The sequence below is a fragment of the Bicyclus anynana genome, chromosome 7 (assembly GCF_947172395.1).
Source record: "Bicyclus anynana chromosome 7, ilBicAnyn1.1, whole genome shotgun sequence".
Taxonomy (NCBI): domain Eukaryota; kingdom Metazoa; phylum Arthropoda; class Insecta; order Lepidoptera; family Nymphalidae; genus Bicyclus; species Bicyclus anynana.
Genome location: NC_069089.1, coordinates 6085470 through 6109272, shown reverse-complemented (window position 1 = coordinate 6109272; position 23803 = coordinate 6085470). Strand labels below are relative to the sequence as shown.

At 36.8% G+C, this 23803-nt stretch overlaps 1 protein-coding gene across 1 annotated transcript in view; it reads right to left on the bottom strand.

The window, feature by feature from the left end:
• LOC112058219 (uncharacterized) overlaps window positions 1-18155 on the bottom strand; it is a 21642-nt gene extending 3487 nt beyond the window's left edge. The window contains exons 1-4 of the mRNA XM_052882637.1: window positions 17928-18155; window positions 17184-17863; window positions 14848-17016; window positions 378-471 (exon numbers count right to left, since the gene is read on the bottom strand). Of these exons, the coding sequence (XP_052738597.1) occupies window positions 378-471; window positions 14848-17016; window positions 17184-17863; window positions 17928-18155 (3171 nt within the window). The remainder of the gene's footprint in view (window positions 1-377; window positions 472-14847; window positions 17017-17183; window positions 17864-17927) is intronic.
• Between the last annotated feature and the right edge of the window lie 5648 nt (window positions 18156-23803).

The window sequence follows — 23803 nt, the reverse complement described above, 5'->3', positions numbered from 1 at the left end:
TACACCATCTGACTACACAAAAAGATATTTTTACGGAGCTCTTTTAAAACTGACGAACACGATTATAACTAAAACATTTTGATTCTATAGAGACAATTTTTTAACCGCATTATCAAAATCAAAAATCATTTATTTCAAGTAGGCTCAGTTTACAAGCACATTTGACACAGTCGACTATTTGTAAAGATTCTACCACCGGTTCGGAAGGCAGGTTCTGCTGAGAAGAAACCGGCAAGAAACTCAACAGTTGCCCTTTTTAAGAAAAATTATAATCATTAGATCGTTGATCATATGCTTTGACAGAAAAGTAACGTCTAGCGAGACAGGTCCTTATTTATTTAGTTTGAGGTCCAAAATAAATTAAGCCGCTTACTTACGTAATATTCACTATGACCATCGTAACCACCGTACTCGTATCCAGAGTAACCTATAGGATGGTTGCCATATCTTGTGTAGGTAATGTAAGCCCGCCTTCACCGCGACGCACATTGCCAGCAACCAGCAAACCTGTAGAGGTCCAAAAGCGTGCTAAGAACTTCATTTAACAGAAAATGTAAAACAAATACACATAATACCTATCAATTGGTTTTTTTACCAAGGTTATATGACTCGTGAGACATGGCAATACAATGCATGTTACATTTGTGAGACGCACTCCTATATTACCTTATCAAGAACAATAGAGCTTAAAACAAACACAGGAAGTGTTTAATATATGATAAGTTAGTCTATAGTTTCCGGTAATTTACGCTTCAATACATATCAATATTACGTACTGGTAAATATTTATCAAGAGCACCTACACAATATTAAGGTAATAAATACTAAATAGCACAGAAGAAAGAAAATTAAAGTAAAATGCTAACCAACCAATATTACAGAACTATTGTAGCAGAAACATAGGCTACTTTTTATCACGGGAAAGTTTGTGGTTCCCGCGGGATTTGTAAAATCAGATTTTCTAGTCTAGTAGATCTAGTGTGAACATAAAATGAATTTGGCTGTAAAAATATGATCGTAAAAGTAACCTTTTTGTTTTTAATCTTAACGAAATTTAGTTTCAATAGGAAGTATTTTAACTTAGAATTAAATTTTAGATAAAATTCAGGTAGGTGTTCTTTCAAACTAAAAAGTGGGATATACCACCAATGTGATCATATAAGTTAGGAAACATGCAACGTACAACAAAATAGCGTGAGTTCTCTAGTTCAAATAAATAAAACGATATATCTAAAACATTACGAATAACCCTGTTAGATAATATTGAATTATCATTATGTTATGGCACTGACTAACCGATGTAACAATGACTGACATAATTTCATTTCCCTAATGAATGAATTATGTAATCTCTATTGTGGAGCGATTGATCTAAGTGCGTACAATTCACCTTATTACCTAAATTATACATTTACTTTAAATGGAATTTAGGGTCATAGTTGCCTCAAAAAGGGCAGGTAATATTATCTGCCTGTTTTTAGGAGACCTCTTCGCTATTATGAAAGATAGAGTTATAGTTATACTAGCAGATTCCCGTGACTTCGTCCGTCCTTTGACCTCCTTAATCTAGCCCCGTCGTAAACTCCATTCTTACCGGACAATTACTAACTATAAGCCACCTCCCTGCCGAATTTCATCTTTGTACGTAACGTGTACGGTATTTAAAATTTCGTCACAAGTGATTTTTTTCATTTTTATATTAAGATGGAGCTAAAACCGACTATGCTGCATCTATGCTGGTTGGCGGATAAAAATGTGACAATTAAAAATTGTATTTGTTAATTAAATAAAATTGTACAATAGTAATTACAGACATTTAAGTATTTATAGGAAAGGAATAAATATAATAACATAAGTGGAATACTTGTCGTAAGTATCGAATATGTTTATTTCTAGGTCCGAGCTTTTAGAATATTTTAAAATTTACTTCAAATACAAGTTAGTATCTCTATATTAACGACTTTCTCGATCGCTTCTGGACGTAGCAAAATAATATCGTATGAATGAATGAAAGGGGTGAGTTAAGTGAAAATTGGAGTAAAGGTATTGACATTTTAATGTTGAAAAGAAAACAAATCCGTTATTTTAATAAGTTAATGGTTATGAACCAAGTTTGAACCCTAGATTTTTTTAGGTGCCTTGGAACTTCGATTCTTCAACTCACAACCAACCCTATTTTTGAATGTTATTTGTTATTTTCAAAAACTATTGCCTAATTGAAATAAAATAAATTAGAATTTATTTTGGACATATTTACTCTTGTAAGTTAGAACCTTTTGGGTAGTTTTCTTAACATTATTACCTAAAATAGTATTTAAAAGAATTGATTTAATTTTAAACGTATATATTATGATAAATTGTTAAAAAAGAAATTTTATATAGACCTACTCTCGTAATGTTAGGTTAGCATGCTCAACATCAATAATTCAAACATGGCAACTTGAAGAAAGAACAGTTCAAGTGAAAATTTATATTGAATTTTGCTTTATTTCCTGTTAGACCAGGCGCTGTGAGGAATTTAGTATGCACAATATGAGGACAGCATTCTGTTCACAGTTCACTCAGTAAAGCATGCAGATTATGACTCCCAATGAGGAGGTATGTTGGCATTGTTTTTTTTATACCCTTTCAATATCAAGTAAATAGACTGAAAAAATGCTTTGCAATAATTGTATTGCTATTTTTATTTTTATATTTTTGCTTTAATAAAAATATCCAAATGTCTCTTATTTAATAACAGAATCCAAAAGCTTACTGGGTTTATAACTGTGAATAGAATGCGGCCCTCATATTACTCCTCACAGCGCCTGGTCTAACAGGAAATAAAGCAAAATCCAATATAAATTTCTGTCTGTCTGTGTGTCTGTTTATACTTTTATCTGTACACACTAACTCAGCAACGACTGAAACGATTTGATTGTTTTTACTGATATATTGTGTATTCAGTGTGTGTTTAGTTTATCGAAATCGGTTTACAAACAAAAAAGTAACATTGCAAAATGTGTTGTATACTAATTAATCTATAATTATAGATTAGTTAGTTTCTATTCATATAAATCGCCATATTTGATTAGATAACACCACAAAAAGTTGTTTATATTTAGAAACAACTATTTTAAAGATTTAAATTTTCTAAAATTATATATTTAGTTAATTTACTTACGTTCGATTATTTAATAAATTAAATAATATTTTACGATACAAAAAAAGTACTTTAATCGTACTCTTATATTTCAGAATGATTATAACACACTGTTCGTATCGTTTCTATTTATTTGTAAATATTGTAGTTTTTTTTATATATTTAATTAACTGCTTGTTTGGATCGATCTATTTTAATCAAAATATTTCACTAATGAGGATGACTTACTTGAAGTCCACGCATTGTTATCACTTATCACAGCTGCCGTAACAGGGGTACTAACGTGTTGTTTCACCCGCAACACACTATTTATATCAGCATTGGTTGCACCACCCAGGCGCTCTGCAGCGATCATGACTATGTACTTGTTGTCCATATACTTCGGGGAATCAACGGTTTTATTGTGAAGACTAATAAGACTACGGTCTTTCAACTATTTGTGTAGCAAGTATACATACATGTATGAATTTTTTTTTATTCTCTACAAGTTAGCCATTGACCACAATCACCTAATGGTAAGTGATGATGCAATTTAAGATGGAAGCGGGCTAACTTGTTAGAAAGAGGATAAAAATCTACACCCCTTTCTGTTTCTACACGACATCGTTCTAGAACTCTAAATCGGTTGGCGGTACGTCTTTACCAGGTGGTAACTAGCCACGGCCGAATCATTTATAATGTTTAATATTTAAAAATAAGAATTTCTTTATGACAGAGTTCTGAAGAATTACAACAGTCATATTTATATCTACCAAACAGCGAGATTAATAGTTTTATTAATCTCTTATAAACAAGTTATTATTAATATAACATTCAAATAAACTATGTAGTGGGTCACATTTGATAATTAATATATTAATTTTACAAACTAAGGGTGAACTGAAGGTAAACTAAATGAAATTACTTTTTAATGTTCACATAAATCTGTACTGATATTATAAAGAGGTAAAGTTAGTGGACACGAAGCTGAAGTGGCAATCGGCGGGGCACATTGTTCGAAGAGCCGATGGAAGTTGGGATTCCAAAGTGCTGGAATGGCGACCCCGCATTAGAAAGCCCAGTGTTGGTCGACCCCTCACCAGAAGATGTACTGACGACATCAAGCGAGTCGCAGAGATTCGATGGATGCAGGGTGCTCAGGACCATGTTGTTTGGAAGTCTCTACAAAAGGCGTATTTCCTGCAGTGGATGTCCATAGGCTGATATGATGATGATGATGATGATGATGAAAGTTTTTGGTATTGTATGGGGTAATCAGAACCGATTTATTATATGCGAGTACCATAGGCTGATTTATCCCCGTGTTTCTACGGGAACGGGAACTACGCAGGTAAAACCGCGGAGCATCGGCTAGAACAGACAACAGTACCTTATGAATCATACTCATTTATGTAGAATCGTATTTGTTAACAAAAAGTCCACTAGTGTAGAAACTGGGACAGTTTGGTCTTAGAATTATACATACGAATAAACTCGTGGTTCAATTTTTTCAAATGGTCGATACGTGGTAATCAGCCAAGGAAACGAATAATAGGCACATAAGTATACAACAATCAAGGTTCGTTTAAATTTGCATCAAATGAACTACAATTTCGTGTAAGCCATTGTCGCGTAAACTATGTCCCTACCTATTTGTGGTTCCCGCTAAAGTCAATATGGAATTTTGATTAAATAAACTGCAGTGAAGAACGATATTTTATCTTATTTAATGGTTATCACATATCGGTAGTTAACATACCAGTCTTCGGAATATTAAATGGTAAGAGTAATAAATATCCTTAACATCCGTATCAAACATCAACTATTTACAAATCGCACAGCAACCATTGATTTTTATTTCGGTTTCGGATTGTGGTTAAAAAGACTATGTTTTCTTCTAGGGCATGACCTCTCTCCATTCTAAATTTCAGCCAAATCGGTTCAGTAGTTGCGGCGTGAAAGAGTAACAAACATTGATCCATCCATACAAACTTTCGCGTTTATAACATTAGTAGGATTATCTTTAAAGTGGAGATAAGCAGTCGGATTTTTTTTATAACAGAATCTGCCTACTGAACCATTGGTATATTAACTGTAAACGATCAGATTAGTATAATCTTCGTAAGCAATTGTACAATTTACAAGTGCTTATGAAAAAATGTTCACATACTTACAAATTTGAATTTGACAAATTTGTCCTTGATGGCAGTAAAACAATATTTATTCATGACCATACAGTTCAAGACTTAAGGTTGGTGGACTAGATGCTCGTTTTATCAAATATTACTTTAAACAGTGACCCAAAGAGGTCAAGAGGAGAGAGGAGAGGAGAAAACTATCAAGCAGCGGAGAATTTATCACCTAGGATATATTATTTTGCGATACGATTAGGTTTGCTTCAAACAAATAAGATAGGTAAGATTGGAGCCAAATGAGGAGTAGGTAGAAGGAAGAAGTCCTGGCTATGAAATGTAAGGGAGTGTACTAGCATAAAGTCATTCGGAGAACTTTTCCGCATAGCCATGGACAAGGAGAAGCTTAGAAAGCTGACCTTCAGTTTTTTTTTATTCTTTAAAAGTTACCCCTTGACTACAATATCACCTGATGGTAAGTAATGATGCAGTCTAATATGGAAGCGGGCAAACTTGTTAGGAGGAGGATGAAAATCCACACCCCTTTCGGTTTCCACACAGCATCGTACCGGAACGCTAAATAGCAGTACGTCTTTGCCGGTAGGGTGGTAACTAGAAGCCGGCCGAAGCCTCCCACCAGCCATCAGGTGAGATTGCAGTCAAGGGCTAACTTGTAAAGAATAACAAAAAAAAAATTCTGATACTCAGTTCTTAGAAGAACACCTTACCTACTTATTAACATACAAGGATGGAAAGTGGGGCACGAATCTTAGTTAGTGTATTCGCACGGTTATTAGGAGAACAACATCTATAACGACCTTGGCCACGAGATAATTTTGTAGACAAACAATTTAGAACTAGAGCTTGTCATGGCCAGACTTTCGTCATTTTATAACAAGCGTACATACCCATGTCAGCCCATGGTTCCTACGATACCACCCTTATAATGAATGAATGAATGAATGAAATATACTTTATTGTACACCAAAAATAATAATAACAGGCAAGAAATTAACTTAAAAACTAATGTACAATTGGCGGCCTTATCGCTAATGAGCGATCTCTTCCAGACAACCAATCGAAAAAAGAGAAAATAAATACAAGGAATAATGCATAATGACGGGTGTACACATAAAAAGAGAAGTAGAAGATATATTACACTTAGATAATAATATATAAAATCAAAATCAATATATTTATATATATATATGAACACATACAAATATACATACATACCTACCAACAATTACATATATTCCTACATAAATAAGGATACTTACAAATATATATATATATATATATATATATATATATATATAACATAAGCATACATACGAAAATTTTATTTAAATAATTTAGATGTAAAAAGTAAGAAACAAGACAACATCAACAATTATTTAAACATGAACAAATAAATAAAATCATTTTAACGAAAATAAATACGGAATGATAAAAAGGTCAAGGAGGAAAGAAGTGCATATTTACCAGTTGTTTGAAAGAAGCTAGAGATTGCGCACGCCGAGCCTCGAGAGGTAAGGAATTCCAGAGGCGAGCAGCTTTTACAGAGAATGATTTAGAATAATAGGAAGTATTATGGGAAGGAATTTTTAGAATGAATAATATACAGTAGAACCAGCTTAAGACGATCACACTTAAAACGATTTCTTGCCTAATACGTCATTTTACACGTCCAGTCCCTACAACTTGAGACATGTTTTCATACATTTCCTAACGCTTAATACGATTCGTCATCCCGTTTGATACGCCTTCATGTGACACGCGTGTAATTCCAAATGCGACAAATAAATTACAACAGATAGATCAGAACATCAAAAAGGTCCTTAAACAAGGTTGCAGGAGAAAACATGCGACATGTCATGAACATGACATGATGCGATTCTAAAAGAAAATTTTAAAGACGCACTGCAAAACTAAACTTTCGTACTTGCTAATGCATCAAAATCTTTTTGTCATACCAGAATAAGTGATTATTTTAAGTACCTAGCGTAATTAAGTAGTCTTTATACCAAATACACTAATTTTTTAACTATGTATGTGTACATTAGTCGATATATTTTTCACTATCCCCCACCCATATCCCGTATAGTACGCTTTCCCGTCTAAGACGCGATATTAGTTGGGTCCCTGCGAAATCGTATTATACGGGTTCTACTGTATATCTACTCGTATATCTTGCGAATAGTTGCCAGATATGAAGCAGTATAGGTACTACTTCATATTATTTATCGACTAAGGATTTCTTATATTATCCTGAAAATATTATTAATAAAAACCGCTTTAATCTTGGAAAGTTTGGATCTTTGTTAGATGTCCGCCCAGAACCACCATAGACCAGACTCGGTAATTTCTGACCGTACCCATAGGAGGACATGGACTTTCAGCTTTTATGATGTGACAAGGTCATAAGGTCAAGGTCATGGGGATCATAGTCTGTTCATCATCATCATCATCACTAATAAGCCAATGGGGTAATCCACTGCCTTTTTAGGGACTTCCAAACATTACGGTCCTGAGCCGTCTGCATCCAGTGAATCCCTGTGACTCGCTTGATGTCGTCTGTCCACCTGGAGAGGGGTTGACCAACACTACGCTTTCCGGTACGAGTAATAAAGAGAGTATTTAATATTATGTATTAAAAAAACATTTACAAGTAAAAATTTTATTTTATACCTATATATAAGTCACACAACATAACACCCTGTTAACTATTATGATTTATTTTTAAAATTGGAATTTTGACCACTTTAGCGGCGCCATCTGTTTATGTATCTGCGTAACAGTCACGCGAGAAGTGTTACAGGGTTCCACATAGAACATAACACGTACGTATTGTATTGCCTTTACGTTAAGTGGTTTGCTACTTCATCCATAGATGTCACTATGCACAAACACGAAGCTTTGTAGCTTGAACCAATACACTGTAATCTTTGGCTTGAACTAAGAAGACTCAATACCTCCACGGTGAAGGGAGTCTCAACACCATACATTGGCCTAAGATCCGACATTAGAAAAATATACCCTCATTAGTGCTATGAAATAGACGATAGATTATATTCAGAGTGACACATTGGAAATAGGTTGCCTAGTTAAATTTCGGCCAGACACATTTTTCATACAAACCATGAACTAGATCAGTTAAATTAAGCATAAAATAAGCTTTAACCTGATATATTATACGACTGAATAACTGATGACGATATATAAGTAACATTACCTAACTGTTTTTATCTTGCAACCCCCCAGTTGCAGTGTGAAAAAGCAGGCAACCTTTACTTTTTAAATTATTTTGTTACTTTCTAACTAATATACGATTTTTTTTATTATCCAATAATCCAATTTTTTTTTTAATTTATTTCTTATTCCAATTAATTAACAGATGAGGATATATATTTTTTATTCTGCATCTCGTACTATATCGAACTCACTCCTAACACAGTATTTTATAATTGGAGGGGAACAGGAATAAGTATGGGTCACATTTAAAAATACTATACGGCAAATATTCATTAAAAGAAGGAAAATTATTCTAATTTGATTCAATTAATTTCTTTACTGGACTGCAAGTATTATTGCAGTTAGTTTAATGATAATAATTAAATTTTAGTGCAAACAAATTCAAATAGTATTGTTATTCATCAATTTGTAAGTAGTTATATTATTGGACTGCTAGACAACGCCGTAATCTTCACTGATACTCTGTTGATGGCCTTCATACGTAATGAGGAAGTTTGGTTCCTCTTCCCTTATAGGTAAACAAAGAATGGAATGCCCTTCCAGCTGCCGCTTTCTCTAACACCTTTAATATGGGTATCTTCTAGGCTAGCACATTCCGCTAATAGGCGCGTTTACTTATTGCAGCCTGCATAATCAGGCTAAAATTTGGACGAAAATGGGTCATTGGAGTCGGATCCGTATCGACAATTTATCCTTTTAATTTATCAATCTGTAATTAAAAAGCTAATACTAATAAAATATAATATAACAACTTACTGAATATATTACCCATAAAGATCAATAAAGTATTATTCTACCTTGGAGTATGAAAAAAAATGTCCATCTGTCCTAAGGAACAAAAATAATCGAGGTTTTTTAAGTTTATGGGCTTGATCTTATAAAAGGAATTCAAAACAAGTGATGCAATAGTTAAGCATGTTGCCTCATACATAATATTAATATATGACTAGTAAAAGAGTACAGATTCGCTCACATTTAAAGAGGCTTTTACTTAAATGGTGGTGAATAAATTTAGAGTCTATTTACGGATATTAATGTTAACTTATTTTTATGTTACAAGCTTAATGCATAATTCAAAAAATGTCTTGATCACATTTTTCTTTTAAGTGATTACGAAAGAGTATATAGATATCTTATATTCAGTATTAGTAAAAATAATCGATGTTTGTTATTCTTACGAAAACGGCATGACCGATTCGAGTATTCTTATTCCTGATTTGTGTAAGTAGGTAAGAATTATTTCAGGTAAAAGAAAATTAGAGAAAATAAAAATGAACTATGTAATTTTATAGGTAAATGGTGGTCACAGCTAGTCTAAAATAATACACATCCATTGTCAAACAATTTATGTATATCTCGATTTGTTGTACTTAAGTTTTAAGTACAACAAACAAATACGTTCTCAATGTAAGTGGGCAGTTGAATTTAAATTGTTGACTATTTCTTTTTATGTATTTAAACTTACGCAGGGTCAATAAACGCTAACAAAAACATTCAGAATAATATTATTTCGACAAAAACAAGTATTGGTACGCAACGTGCGAAATTACTGTGACTTGATGTGTTCCTGTTATTACTCAGAGGCGAACTTTAGCTTCACCTTTGAGGTATCCAAGGTAGTGAATATATTTTTTAAAGCTACGAGCTACGATTTAACTTGCAATGGTTTGGACCAATCTTGCTTATTTGGAAGAGATGAGGTTTATTCAACCAATTTCCATGATCATTTTAAACACGGTACTTCGTACTAGAACGTTAATTTGACTCAGTTTGAAGTTACTCGTATAGGTTACTTGTTACTAAAACGATTTGAGGCGAAAAAATGCAGATGTAACTTTTTTTCGTCCAACATTTGAAGGCTTGTGCAGACTTTCTTTCTTCTGAAGATTTGTTTATATCCAAAAATCCTGCAACAATTTTTAGTAATTAGACAAGATTATATCTATTTTGGTGATTCTCTTAATAACCGCTTTATTTTTAAACTTGTTAAGTGCGTAAACGTACCACGTAAGTTTAAAAATAAATATGAAACGGTACTGTCGGCAGTAGGTACAGGCAATTTAAAGTTTTAAGAACAGGGATCATTTTGACACAGAAATAACTTAATAAGATGTCTTGTCAATGAGATGACAGCCCGGGTAATTATTACGATTACATGTGCTTATTTCACATGAAGAGGATAATTTACGTATTTCTTAATGTAGGTAGGTATAGGCATTATTCAGAGGAATTATAAAAAGGTAGTGATTATTTATATTTAACATTTGTAGCGTTTCCATTTTCCTTTCCTCCTTTTTCCAGATTGGCACATTTTCCTTCTTGTCCTTTATTTATATTTGGGATTTCCTATAGATATTATTTACTTCTTAAATCTTAAGAATTGAGAAACACTTAATTTTTTTGAAGTCGGTTAAAATAGTATAAAATGTTCCCTGCCATTTACTAGCTAAGTTCTTTTAAATCACGCAGTGGATTTTAATACAGTTTCTATGATTAGATGGAGAGTACTTCAATAGGAAAGTTCATTTATGTAGTATAACATACTTTTTTACGCAGACAAAGTCGCGAGCGTCCACTAGTAAGTAATAAAAATACTGATATGAAAAAAATATTTGTATATTTGTTAGCAAAAGTCCGTGGCTACCAACCACCCGGCAAAGCCGTACCGCCAAGCGATTTTGCGTTCCGGTACGATGTCGCGTAGAAATATGATACGGCTAGAATAAACGTGTGCCTCTTTCAAGAAAGCCCGCTTTCATCTCAGACTGCATTATCACTTAACATCAGGTGTGATCGCAGTCAAGGGTTAACTTGTCAAAGAATAAAAATATTTTAATTTTTGAATTCCACTAATACTTCGAGACCCATATTTGCATATGTCGTGATCGTAACTGCAATCGTACATCTAGTTCTTGCAAACGATGCCTAAACTAGCGCATTGAGTAACTATCTCTAATTAGTAGGATGACATAAGCTGGGTTCATCGATATATGGTAAAATAAGGATCTAGTTGCTTAGTGCTTGTGATCGATTCTCAATTCTATTGCCACACATACTTGCAATGGTAAGGGAGCCCATGATGCTAAATTGCAACCGTTCTACTAACTCGAGCGTCGCGATTGACCCAATTTGGTAGACTAAATGGTTGTATACTATTTCCGCTTTAGGTGGTAGGATAAGCAAGTACAAATTTTATTATTTCAGCTTGTGGAAATCAGCCCAAAATATTTTTTGTTTATCTGTTTTATGCCACTATATATATGACACTATTTAGCTATTATGGTTGAATGCGAGGTATGTCTGTCGTGATAGCCCAGTGAATATGACTTCTGCCTCTGATTCCGGAGAGTGCGGGTTCGAATTGGGCCAGCGTCATGGACTATTGGCCTAACCTCTCTCATTCTGAGAGGAGACTCAAGCTCAGCAGTGAGCCGAATATGGGTTGATAATGATGATGACGATGATGTCTGTCATGGGATTTATTAGGATGTTTGCCCCAAACATGGACTTAATCTTGGTGAAAAGACTCAACAACAAGCACGTTATCGTTCCAGTTCATCTATAATAATGACGAGATCTTATATCATCAATTCTCCAGATCATTCAAAACTCCAGACTGCTAATAAGAAAACATTGAAATAAAAACCGAACGATTATGTTGCCCCAAAATTTTTATAATCCGAGGACTCGAACCAAGAACCATAAGAATAGGTTAACCACGGCGTTAACGATCCTAAGGTAACATCGTTATTTAACATCAGGTGTATTCGCATTCAAGCGTTAGACAAGTTAACGGTTGAATAAAACACAACCAACACTCAATATACATGCTTTTTTTGACGACCTCTTCAGCACAGTTAGTATAGGTTCTCAACAGAGAGGTCCTGGGTTTGATACCCAGCTTTTTTTTTTTTTTTGAATAAGCAAGCGCTTAGCTGCAATCATGCCTGATGGTAAGCGATGATGCAGCCTATGGTGGAATGCGCTTGCCTAGAAGATGCCTATTCACTCTTAACTTGAAAATACCCATGTTGTAGGTGGTGGGGAAAACTCGGACGAGTTTAAGATTTTATGATTTCTAAATTGGCTCAGATCTGGTCTGCTGGTAGGCATTAGACCGTGGCTAGTTAAAACTCTAACAGCAAAGACGTACCGCCAAGCGATTTAGCGTTCCGGTACGATGTCGCAGAAACTATCTGAGGTATCGGTAGAATACACTTATGCTTCTCCCAAGTAAGCCCGCTTCTAGTTTAGACTGCATCATCACTTGAAATTAGTTGAGATCGCAGTCAAGGGCTAACTCATAAAAAACTAGTTGACGTTGCGCGGTTTCACCCGCGTGGTTCCCATTCCTTTCCCGTGTATAGCCCCATTCCCGTGTATAGCCTTTCTCGATAAATAGGCTATCTAACACTTTAAGAATTTTTCAGGTCGGATCAGTAGTTCCTGAATTTAGCGCGTTTAACCAAACATACATACAAACTCTTCAGCTTTATAATATTAAGTATAGATGACAGATGTGAAAACAAAAAGTAATTAATTAGTATACAGGTCAAGTTGTATAACCTTCTCCATTTTGGATTAGGCTTTTAAAATACCAGAACGTGCGAATATGCTGCCTAAAGTTCACCGCCCACTAACTACATAATACAACGATTACTTAACACTGTACCACGACTGCATGGTTCATCTTTATTTAAAAATGTTTGTTGACCAAAAAAATTATATTTATTAAATAAGAATAGAATATTGTTAGATGAAATATAATATATTTTTTTTAAATTTCACATTTCTTTTAAACATAAGTCGTGACTAACATAACCTCTTTTCTTATCATCTGTGTTTGAAAATGTTTAAACTGTGGAATTGCCTCATTGACTCAGTGATTAGACTATGTGACTTTAGATAACTATTGGGTTTAAGTCATGAGTCGGATTATAGGCTGACCAACATAATTAAATTCTGATAGTCATTGATAAGCAATGGACAATCATCACTCTAAGCTCACCATACCACATTGGAGCAGCGTATTGATCCATATTTTATCTCCAAGGCAGTTTTGGAACCTTCGTAACTTTAATTATAAGTTTTCGACTAATTATTACCTAACGTTTCGAAAGTGCTTGTAAGCCTATTTGAAATAAATGAATTTTGACTTTATAAGAAGGGCTAGCCTCGTTTTACTTAATATTCTGATATATTGGCACTGTGCCCCTTATTTAAAGGCCTGTAATATTATCATACGGTACGATCCTCAATAGTGGCCGTAGACCTTAATCATTTCACAGCCCAAAACCGACCACTATTGGCCACAATGACATTACGTCCAAAAAGTAGGTTGTGATTTATATGCGTCCAAACACTGTGTCCAAATAGTGATAGTAAAAGTGATGTTGCAAAAGCCAATGAACTTGATTGTTATTTACATAGTGTGTAGTGTGCACTGAAACTAAACATTTGTGTTCGTCATAGTTGCTAAATATTTTATTCTCATCACTTCGACTGATTGACGTTCATATATTATCATTGAATACTCATTGGTCCCGTGGTTAGCTGGTTCAGCTACGGACAATGAGGTCCAGGGTTCGAATCCCGGGTCAGGCCAACAAAAACAAAATAGGTTATTGGGATTTTTCTAACAAGGAAAATCTTAATAGCAGCCTGGAGTTGGGAAGTTGGCGGTGTTAGTACACCTCCGTGCCTCGGAGAGCACGTAAAGCCGTCGGTCCTGCGCCTGATCTCTCACCGGTCGTGTCGGTCTGCCGTCCCATCGGATTTCGAGAGTGAGGGTAGAGAGAGTGCACCTGTGCTTGCGCACACACTTGTGCACTGTAATATCTCCTGCGTAATTGGTTAATCTCACCATTAGATTAGCCGCTGTGACCGAAAAGTCGGTCGGGAGCATATTATTATTATTATTATTATTCAAATGAATTAAACTCTCACGCCCAGTACAAAATAAATATATATAAAAAGCCAAAGGGAAAATAAATAAACTTACTTAAATACGCAAAATAAATAAACTTAAATATACATTACATAAATACGTATATGCACCGGGCGGAGGATTCACCCCGGCAGGGAGACCAAACGGCCGGGGGTCAGGGCGACAGGTGGAGAAACCGGCGGACTATCCTAGCCGAGTCCAGCAAGACCGCTTTTTGCATCTTGCCTGCGAGCGAACTGCCACGGAACCCCAGCCGCCTCAGATGGTGAGCGAGGCTGACTGGGATCAAACCGTTGGCAGATATAACGATGGGGATGATTTCAGTGGACTCCACATGCCACATGGCGGTAACCTCGTGAGCCAGATCTAGATATTTACGATATAGATATTACTCAGCTCTCACAAGGTTCTCGTCATATGGAATTGTGATGTCCACTAAAAACACCCGCGACTGTGCCCGGTCCAACACCACGATGTCAGGCTTATTCGCAAGAATAGTCCTGTCCGTGATAATGGACCGGTCCCAATAGAGCCGGACTCCGTCGCGTTCAAGCACTGGCACCGGTGTGTACTTGTAATAAGGCAACCTCTGGTCCAGGAGACCGTACGTCAGAGCAAGCTCTTGGTGAAGGATTTTGGCTGCTTGGTTGTGTCTGTGCAGATACTCAGTGTTGGCAAGAGCTGAACAACCCGAAAAGACATGTCTAAGTGACTCGCCGGGATGGCGACAGGCTCGACAGATGTCGTGAGTGCCATCCTTCAGAATGTACTTTCGGTAGTTCCGCGTCTTTACCACCTGGTCTTGTATCGCAAAGACAAACCCTTCGGTTTCCCCAAAGAGGTCACCGAAGCGCAGCCACTGCACGGACGCTTTTTTACTGACATGGGGCTCATGAAGAGCCTTAAAAAAGCGTCCGTGCAGCTCCTTCCCCTTCCATACGGTCTCCCGGTCAGAGATGCTCTGTACCACTGGTTTTTGCCATTCGCTGTTGGCCAAGGATAGCGGGGTGAATCCTTTATCACTTGCTATGACTTCTGTATGCATCGGGGACTCCCTTTTCGTCTCGAAGTAAGTCCTGAGGTTGCATATCTCCCGATTGTGCATGGTCTTGGCGCTAAGTAGGCCTCGACCACCACACTTTCGGGGGACATACAATCTCATGACAGACGATTTTGGGTGATGCTTACGATAGAGAGTCATAGTCGTGCGGACCCTTCTATCCAGGACGTCTAATTCGGTCTGAGTCCATCTGAGCACGCCAAAGGTGTACATGAGAACAGGCATGACCCAGCCGTTATAAGCTCGAATCTTATTGGCGCCCGACAAATAACTTTTACAGATCTTTGTCAGACGCCGATAAAAACCCTCGCAAACTGACTGTTTCATGTCCGCCTCTTGCACCCCTATAGATTGTGACATGCCCAGATACCGGTAAGATTCAGTTTCAGAAAGGGTCTTGATGTTAAGCAGGTCAGGATTGATCCCGACCGTGTGAGTTACCTGACCCCTCTCCACAAGCAAGACCGCACACTTGTCTAGTCCCAGCTCCATTCTGATGGAATTACTGAATCCCGTGGTGAGATTCAGTAATTCCTGCAGTCGGGTAGCATTGGGCGCTAGCAGTTTGAGGTCGTCCATGTAGAGAAGGTGAGGCACTTTTGTCCCTCCTCTCCGAAACTGAAAGCCTGTCCCCGAACCCTCTAGTAATGTACTGAGAGGATTCAAGGCCATGCAAAACCATAGTGGACTCAGACAGTCACCCTGGAAGATACCCCGGCGTATCCTAATCCGGTCATCGGCATCCGCCAACCTCTCGCCATGGAGACAAAGGATCGTGCTCCATTGCCCCATACATGACCGGAGGAAGTCTTGAACTGTACAATCGATTTTGTACAGCTCAAGGTCCCTCAAGAGCCACGAATGAGGCACCGAGTCGAATGCCTTTTTATAGTCAATCCAGGCTGCGGCAAAATTCCGGCGGTTGCGTTTGACCAATTGGCCCGCGACGGAATCGATGAGAAGGAGCTCCTTAGTACCACGACTACCACCCCGACATCCGTTCTGAGCCCCAGACATGATGTTATTATCCTCTACATGACGAGTTATCTTAGAGCTCAGAACGGATGTCAGTGTCTTATAGATGGTAGTAAGACACGTGATGGGGCGGTATTTTGAGGGATCTATGGTGTCGGTGGTCTTTGGAGCTAAATGAGTGATCCCGGTGGTGAAAAGGTTCGGGAGTGTCCCTTGCTCGAGAGCCTCTTGGAATTGGCGAGCCAAGGTGACATGGCAAGTCGAGAACGCCTTCAACCAGTAGTGATGCAGTCCGTCGGGCCCCGGACTTTTCCAGTTCGCGGCCCGCCTTACTGCACCAACTACATCCTCCGTAGAGATGGCGACTGGGTTCATCGGCCTGATTGCGGCACATGTCTCCTCTATCGCCGAAATCCAAGGACCCTCATCGTGCTCTACTTCTCTTGACCATATGTTTCGCCAAAAAGCGATAAGGTCAGCCGGATTCGGCTGTGGAGAGGTAGAACAGACTGCAGGACACTCCAATCTGTTGTAGAACCTTTTCTGATCACTCGAGAAAAGACGATTTTGCTGAAATCGCTCAACTCTTTCCGAGTATCGTCGTATGCGGTTCCCCCATGCAGCGATTTTCTGCTTCAGGTCGTCGATGCGCTCCGTCAGTTTTAGGGTTATGTCCGGCTGATCCAGCCTAACCCCGAGCCCGTTAAGGCTATTCTGACGGAGCGCACAATCCTTGGCCTTCTATTGCCCGACCTGAAGCATAGCAGTCTGCCAATGAGGCCTCTGGCAAGGGTGATACGGCGTTCTATCCTTCTCTTCCAGGCTGGTTCTGCTTTGGTGTTATTAGCAGAACGCCCCGGGCGCCCAGGTTTCATGGTTTTGATGCCAATGAAGCGGTGGACGGCCAGGGCTGCCCCGAAAAGGATAGAAGCCGTATCATCCAGACCAGTGCTGCCCGCCAGGTGTTGGGGCAGCATTTCGTTTATGGCCTCAATGACATCCCGTGACGCTATATTTAGCGCAATACGGGAGAGCCGCGGACGATCCTCCAGAGGAGCATTACGGATTTCAGAAATCGTCTCTTCTAAGATCCTTCCCATACGCTCTATATCAAGGGAGACAGTACCCTCAGTGTCCTCCTCCTCTGCATGCAAATCTTGGGACATAGGTTCAGTCTCTTCGCGGACAGGCGCCGCCGGTGAGACGATTTGCTCTGCAGAAGAGGCTGGCACTTCAGGAACAGCCTCACGTCTTAATCGTCCGAGCTCGGTCGCGTTAAAGATGTTCGAACGCTGAATAAACCAGCAAGCAGCAAGAACTCGCGGTACATTGCTGCTCGGTAGCCAGTCCGTCCGGTTTCTCCCCCTGTAGCCCTGTAGTATGCGCGCATGACATTTTTATTCATGTCGCATGTCCATTTCATGCGCCGCACGCCACCAGCGGCGGGCTCCGAAGATTGGGCCCTAGGGGACCCTGTCGAAGCCAAGCCCTCTGATGGGGATGATGGAAGTGTCGACCGGTCAGGTGGTAGTGCCGGTCGACTATGTTGGCTGGCGGCTCGCATGCTGCCACGTCCAGCGCCAGCCCCAGACGCGGCCTGGCGGCCCCCAGGTAGCGGCCCCCAGGTAGCGGCCCTAATCGCGCTCTCTGTTGTTCCATCATCATATTTTTAGGGGGGGGGGGGGGGGGTGAGTGGAGGTTACATCACCCGGGGTCCACTCAGGTCCCCGAGGAGGCTGTTTTTTTAAGCCAGCTAGCTTGATTTCGGAGAACCAAAAGATACCAAACGGTTCTCCGATGTCCCTTAGTCGTCTCTTACGACACCCTCGGGAAAGATAGGGGTGGCAACATTCTAATCTGCCGGTGCCACACGGCGTTTATTATTATTATTATTATTATTATCATTGAATATGAGTAATATCATACTAGCGTACGCCCGCGACTTGTCCGCGAGAAAGTCGAAATTAGGAAGATAGAATGGATACAGCAAGCTATTAAAATAATAGATAATAATGAAAAAAATTGATATATTATGCCATCGCTGACTATTTTATTGATCTTGCTTCTTTTTATTGATTTGCTTCTTCATTTCTTATACGCATGGCTAGGATACGAAACTCTCTCCCGAAGGCAGTATTTCCTAATTCTTACAACCAGGGCATCTTTAAGATGAAAGCGAATCAGGCATCTTCTAGGCAAGCACTTTCCACCTTAGTTCCATATGGCACAAAAACAATTTCGATAAACTATCGTGAGTGTTATTCATATTAATTGATTATATATGAAACACGGCTAAAACTCACGTGATATTACGTCGGAGTATGCCCGATCGTGCCAGATACCGGGTTTGGATCGTGCCGTGATGCAAGAACCAGCATGACTAAGGGCCCCGTATGGGTTCGAAACTAGTCGGGCATACTCCGACCTAATATCACGTGAGTTTTAGCCTTGTTTCATAATCAATTAATTTCGATAAATTTGTAAAAAAACTCTCAGGTGAAATAAAATTACGCTTGAATAAATAATGACTAAAAAATTAAAAAAATAACTGGCTACAGTTATAGATAGTGATTAGTGATGCACCTACCCACTTACATAGTTAGATAACAATAGTTAGACAATACGTTGCTCACATATTTGGCTACCTTCACCGAGATAAACTGTGAAGAAACATAAACATTTCTCATAAGTCGGCACACTCGAGAAATATTTACGAGGTAGTCAAAAATAGTTATATTTCAAAACTTTTTAATTTTCTTTTAAGTTTCCATAAGGATAAAAAAATAACTTCTCAAAAATGTATTTCTCAAAGTATAACTATTGTCGAATTTAAACAAGTGAGCGAACAAAGGTTATTTTATTATTAAATCAAAAGATCTTCCTATTGTACATAATCATCATCATCATCATCATCATCATCATTATCAACCTATTTTAATGACCCAGTACAGGGCCAAGCCCCCCTCCGTGTATAGCATTTATATATTTTAAAGATAATAATCTAAAACACGAGGATAAAAACGTAAAAATAACTTTTATAATGATTATATTTGAATTTAATAGACGCTCAGTGTATATCACTGTATACATAAGCTCAATACCAAATAAGGCTATTATTGCATCAATTATAAAAATCCTATAGTATATAATCCTATAGTAAATAATAAATAAGTATGATATAATGACAACTTTCATAAACAAATTCTCCCAAATAGTAATAAAAGCGAATTTGAAGTGAAAATAAGACAATCCATTAAGTCTGTAGTTAATTTCCCCACCACGAAAAACGAAAGTAGTATATTACTATTTATTTATCACAACATAATAATATTATTTACCAAATCTAACAGGTCCTCAGTAAACTTTTACACTTTTAGCAACATAGACTTACAAAAATAATGTCTAATCTACAAATCCTCCTCTCATTATCCTCTCATCTATGTCCAATACCTTGTGGCATAGGTATTAGTAATATGCCCTATGCCTCAGATATTAAACCTCATATTCTTGTGCTGCACAGGCAATGGAATACATCTACAAGTATGTTGCTAAGGTTTTAAACGATTTCAAACGTTTCTAATCAATTATAATCGTATGACTAATACTGACAAGCATCGTGTTACCGTACAAATTGCAGACAATACATTATGACGACCCTCAATCACTTGCTTATATATATTGTAACTATTTGCTAATCTTTATACAGAGAAATCTACCCATGAAGGTCAAACAAAATTATAAGCAAGGTTTATTAATAGTAATAAAAACATATATTTAAAATTAAATAGAAACCCATTTATAATTGTAACGTTTTCCGATACTATATAAGCGCCGCTTGGGGACTACCGCGGTAAAACCACGTAAATTTTTATTTATGCAGTATTTTTTTTTACAAAAGATTAAAAAATAATAAATAAATAAAAATGTTTTTAAGTTGAGCTGGAATCGAATTCTGGTTTAATAGGTTTTGGCCCTTATTTTCACACCACCTGTCTAGTTGAGTCAATATCTTTAATTCTGTCAGTCTTGATAATTAAACGTCGAATTGGGTTAACTTGATACACTGCTTGGGTGTTATGTTTATTATCGATACAGAATTTCTTGATTCGGTCGCCCCGCTCAAGACCCGCGATAAAAGTTATGCAATAGCTTAACCATAGATATAATAACATAAAAATGCTTTATTAAATTGATTATGATATTCAATCTACAGTTACTTTACCTACAAAAAAAAGTTACATGCATTTTTATTATTTGAAAAAAATACATATTATTTTGATTATGTTGAATAGTGTTATTTCCTTAGTTTCGTGTTTTGTATTCTTGGTTTAGTGTAGATTGTACCTATGTTATTTAAATGTGTGTGTAAATTGTAATTCTGATATAGTAGGTATATGTAGTAGTAGATACATCAATGTTAGAGTTACACATTAGTTAATGTGTAAAATTACATTAGCGAAGCCTTATTAAGGTGTGTAAGAAGAATGCCATATGGTGCTCCTAAAACTAAATAGCGTAAGAGAAAGATACAAAACAAGTCGAGTCACTAAACGTCTTCCCTGTTTTTACTTTTTTTTAATTACCTAAAAAAACAAGTATATATAACGTAAATCTTGTATATTCTGACAATACTAACTGTATTGTCAGAATATACAAGATTGTCAGATCACGTACTTAATACACTCTTCAGTTTTGTTATTTCTTTAAATTTATTAATTAAGTCTGCCTAAATATTACGACTATACACACAATATACCTAGCTATAAGATAGTACCTACTAAGATAGCTAATAATATTTTATACACTACATATAAATACTTAAATAATGTGTAAACACACAGTGGCAAGCAAAAATACACTGCCTTCCCTGATGATATTTTGAATTTAATAAAGAGTTTTCCATATTGTACAACTTGTATGTATAATGCCTACCTTAGTTAAAAACCTTGTGTACGCCACTAAAAACACCCAGACAATAACAAACACCCATGTTCATCACCCAAATGTTTTCCAGTTGTGTTGAGTTTTGAAATCGAACCCACAGCCATACATGCAGAAAGTAGTGGCCGTAAAATTATTTTTAAAAATGAGATACAACAAGTGCTAATTTAGTACTGTTTATAAATCTGATCTGCTAGCCTATTCACTAATTTGGCCTTTGTTAACAGCCTACTAAAATAAACATCGAATCGAATGAAATGCAAAATGTCATCTACCTACCTCCTGCAGGTAGATATTACGACGTAGGCATTCGCTAAGAAAGAACTTTAATCAATTCTACCCCCAAGAGGATAAAATAGGGGATGAAAGTTTGTATGAAACTTTGTCAATTTTGCGGCGATTTAGCTGAAACTTAGACTGGAGATAGATTTTACTATGGGTTAACATATATGTCACTTTTCATCCCGGAAAAATCCACGGTTCTCTCGGGATTTGTAAAAATTGAATTCCACGCGGACGAAGTCGCGGGCGCCCGCTAGTGTTACATATAATCTCAATTACTTATATATGACAACTAACATACAGAGTTGGTGTATAAGCCTGCTGATCTGACGTGGACTCCGTGACTAAAAGACGTTCTGGTCTCGGACGATCAACAGTCCTTATGTATCTCTTGTAATTATGCAATTTATGCAACCACGCGGTCGGGCCTTGTGCTCTTTTCTATTGTGCGTGCCAACGATGCTTTATGGTGATCGAGATATTATCGTCCGCTAATACTAGTAGCGGCGAGTACTATTCAGATTAGATAAAACACTAACATACGGGCTACATATTAAATAAATAGTTCAGAATACGAAATATAGTCAAGAGAAAAATAGTACTGCACTATTCTTGAAAGTATTATATACTAAAGTATTTTTTGATGAAAATACATGCACGTTATTATTTATGAATTACTTATTCTATAAATCTAATATGTCATTAGATTTATAGAATAAGTAATTCATAAATAATAATAAAATATATTATAATTATATAAATTATATTCTGTATAATTACTTATTACTTGTTTATTTACTTTTCATTGAAACGGTACTTCTCTTCTCTACCTTTGTCTAAAGAGTGACAGATAGCCACAGCTAAAACCGTAATATTAAAAAATGTATTCTCTAGAAATCCAACATTTTGATATCAAAAATATCTTATATGTATTACTTGAAAGATATAGAGAATCGGAAGGTTTTGTGGTTAAAAATCCATATTGAGCGGAGGCAAAGATAACGTAGTTAATCCCGAATTTCACTCTTACACAGGTCAAAAACGAGATTAACTTCTTGGTTTAGACTATTTTCCTTGAAAGAAGACATTTATTACTACACGGACATCACAGGCGGAAGTTATACAATTTTCGTGACAGTTAGCAAACGATATCCATTATAGGCAATGGACATGCACTTAGTATTATCGAAGTCGTTGCAAATGATAGTTCGGGTTTATTATTGCCGATTACATTACTTCCTTTATCACTTAACATCATGTCGGCATAAAGAAATCCTTGTCAAAATAGTTCTTCGATTGTTGTCCACTTAACAAGTTTCAACGCCATTCAATAAAAACATTGTTTGCGCAATACAAGGCATAACGCTGTCCCCGTTTGCTATAGAATGAAAGGTATGACGTCATTAATACCATGCTGGGGAAGGTCAAGATCACTTGCACTCTCAGCGGAAGTGAACGTCTCCGAGTGAATCTCCATTCTCCGTAATAAATGAGATATTCTCTGAGCTGTATTGTAACCATTACTTTTTCTTTTTATATCGTGTAGTTTCGCTTACAAAAATTTTTTATAAAGCTAATATGAAGGTTTAGCATTGTTGTAGAAATATTATGATTTTAATAGGAAAGCTCAATAGTAGTAATATTACTTTCAAATTGTACATAATGAACCATGGGTTAAATTTAAAATATCAAATAGGTATAGCGTGATTGTATCAGATATTAAGGATGTCAGAAGAACATATTTAATTCCTAAAGTAGGTACTTACTTTGTAAATTGCATTTTTCGGAGCTAATACAAATTTTTAAACCTACCTAATAATAATTTGTAAACTTCCGCTTCTTCCGTCATCATTGGTATAAAATAATCTTCTGGGCTTAACCTCGAATCAACACTATCGATAATAAATTTTAGTATTAATATGATCAATGTTTTGAAGGATTTTATTTTTTTAATTATTTGTCTGTGTATAGGTAAGGTTGTTATTAATTTACTACGTTTAAGTGGTTTTTCCGTCGGGAATAGATCGTTTCCTTAAGGTATTTAGATATCTTAAGTTATAATTGTACCTATCCAACAACATCACAGTTAG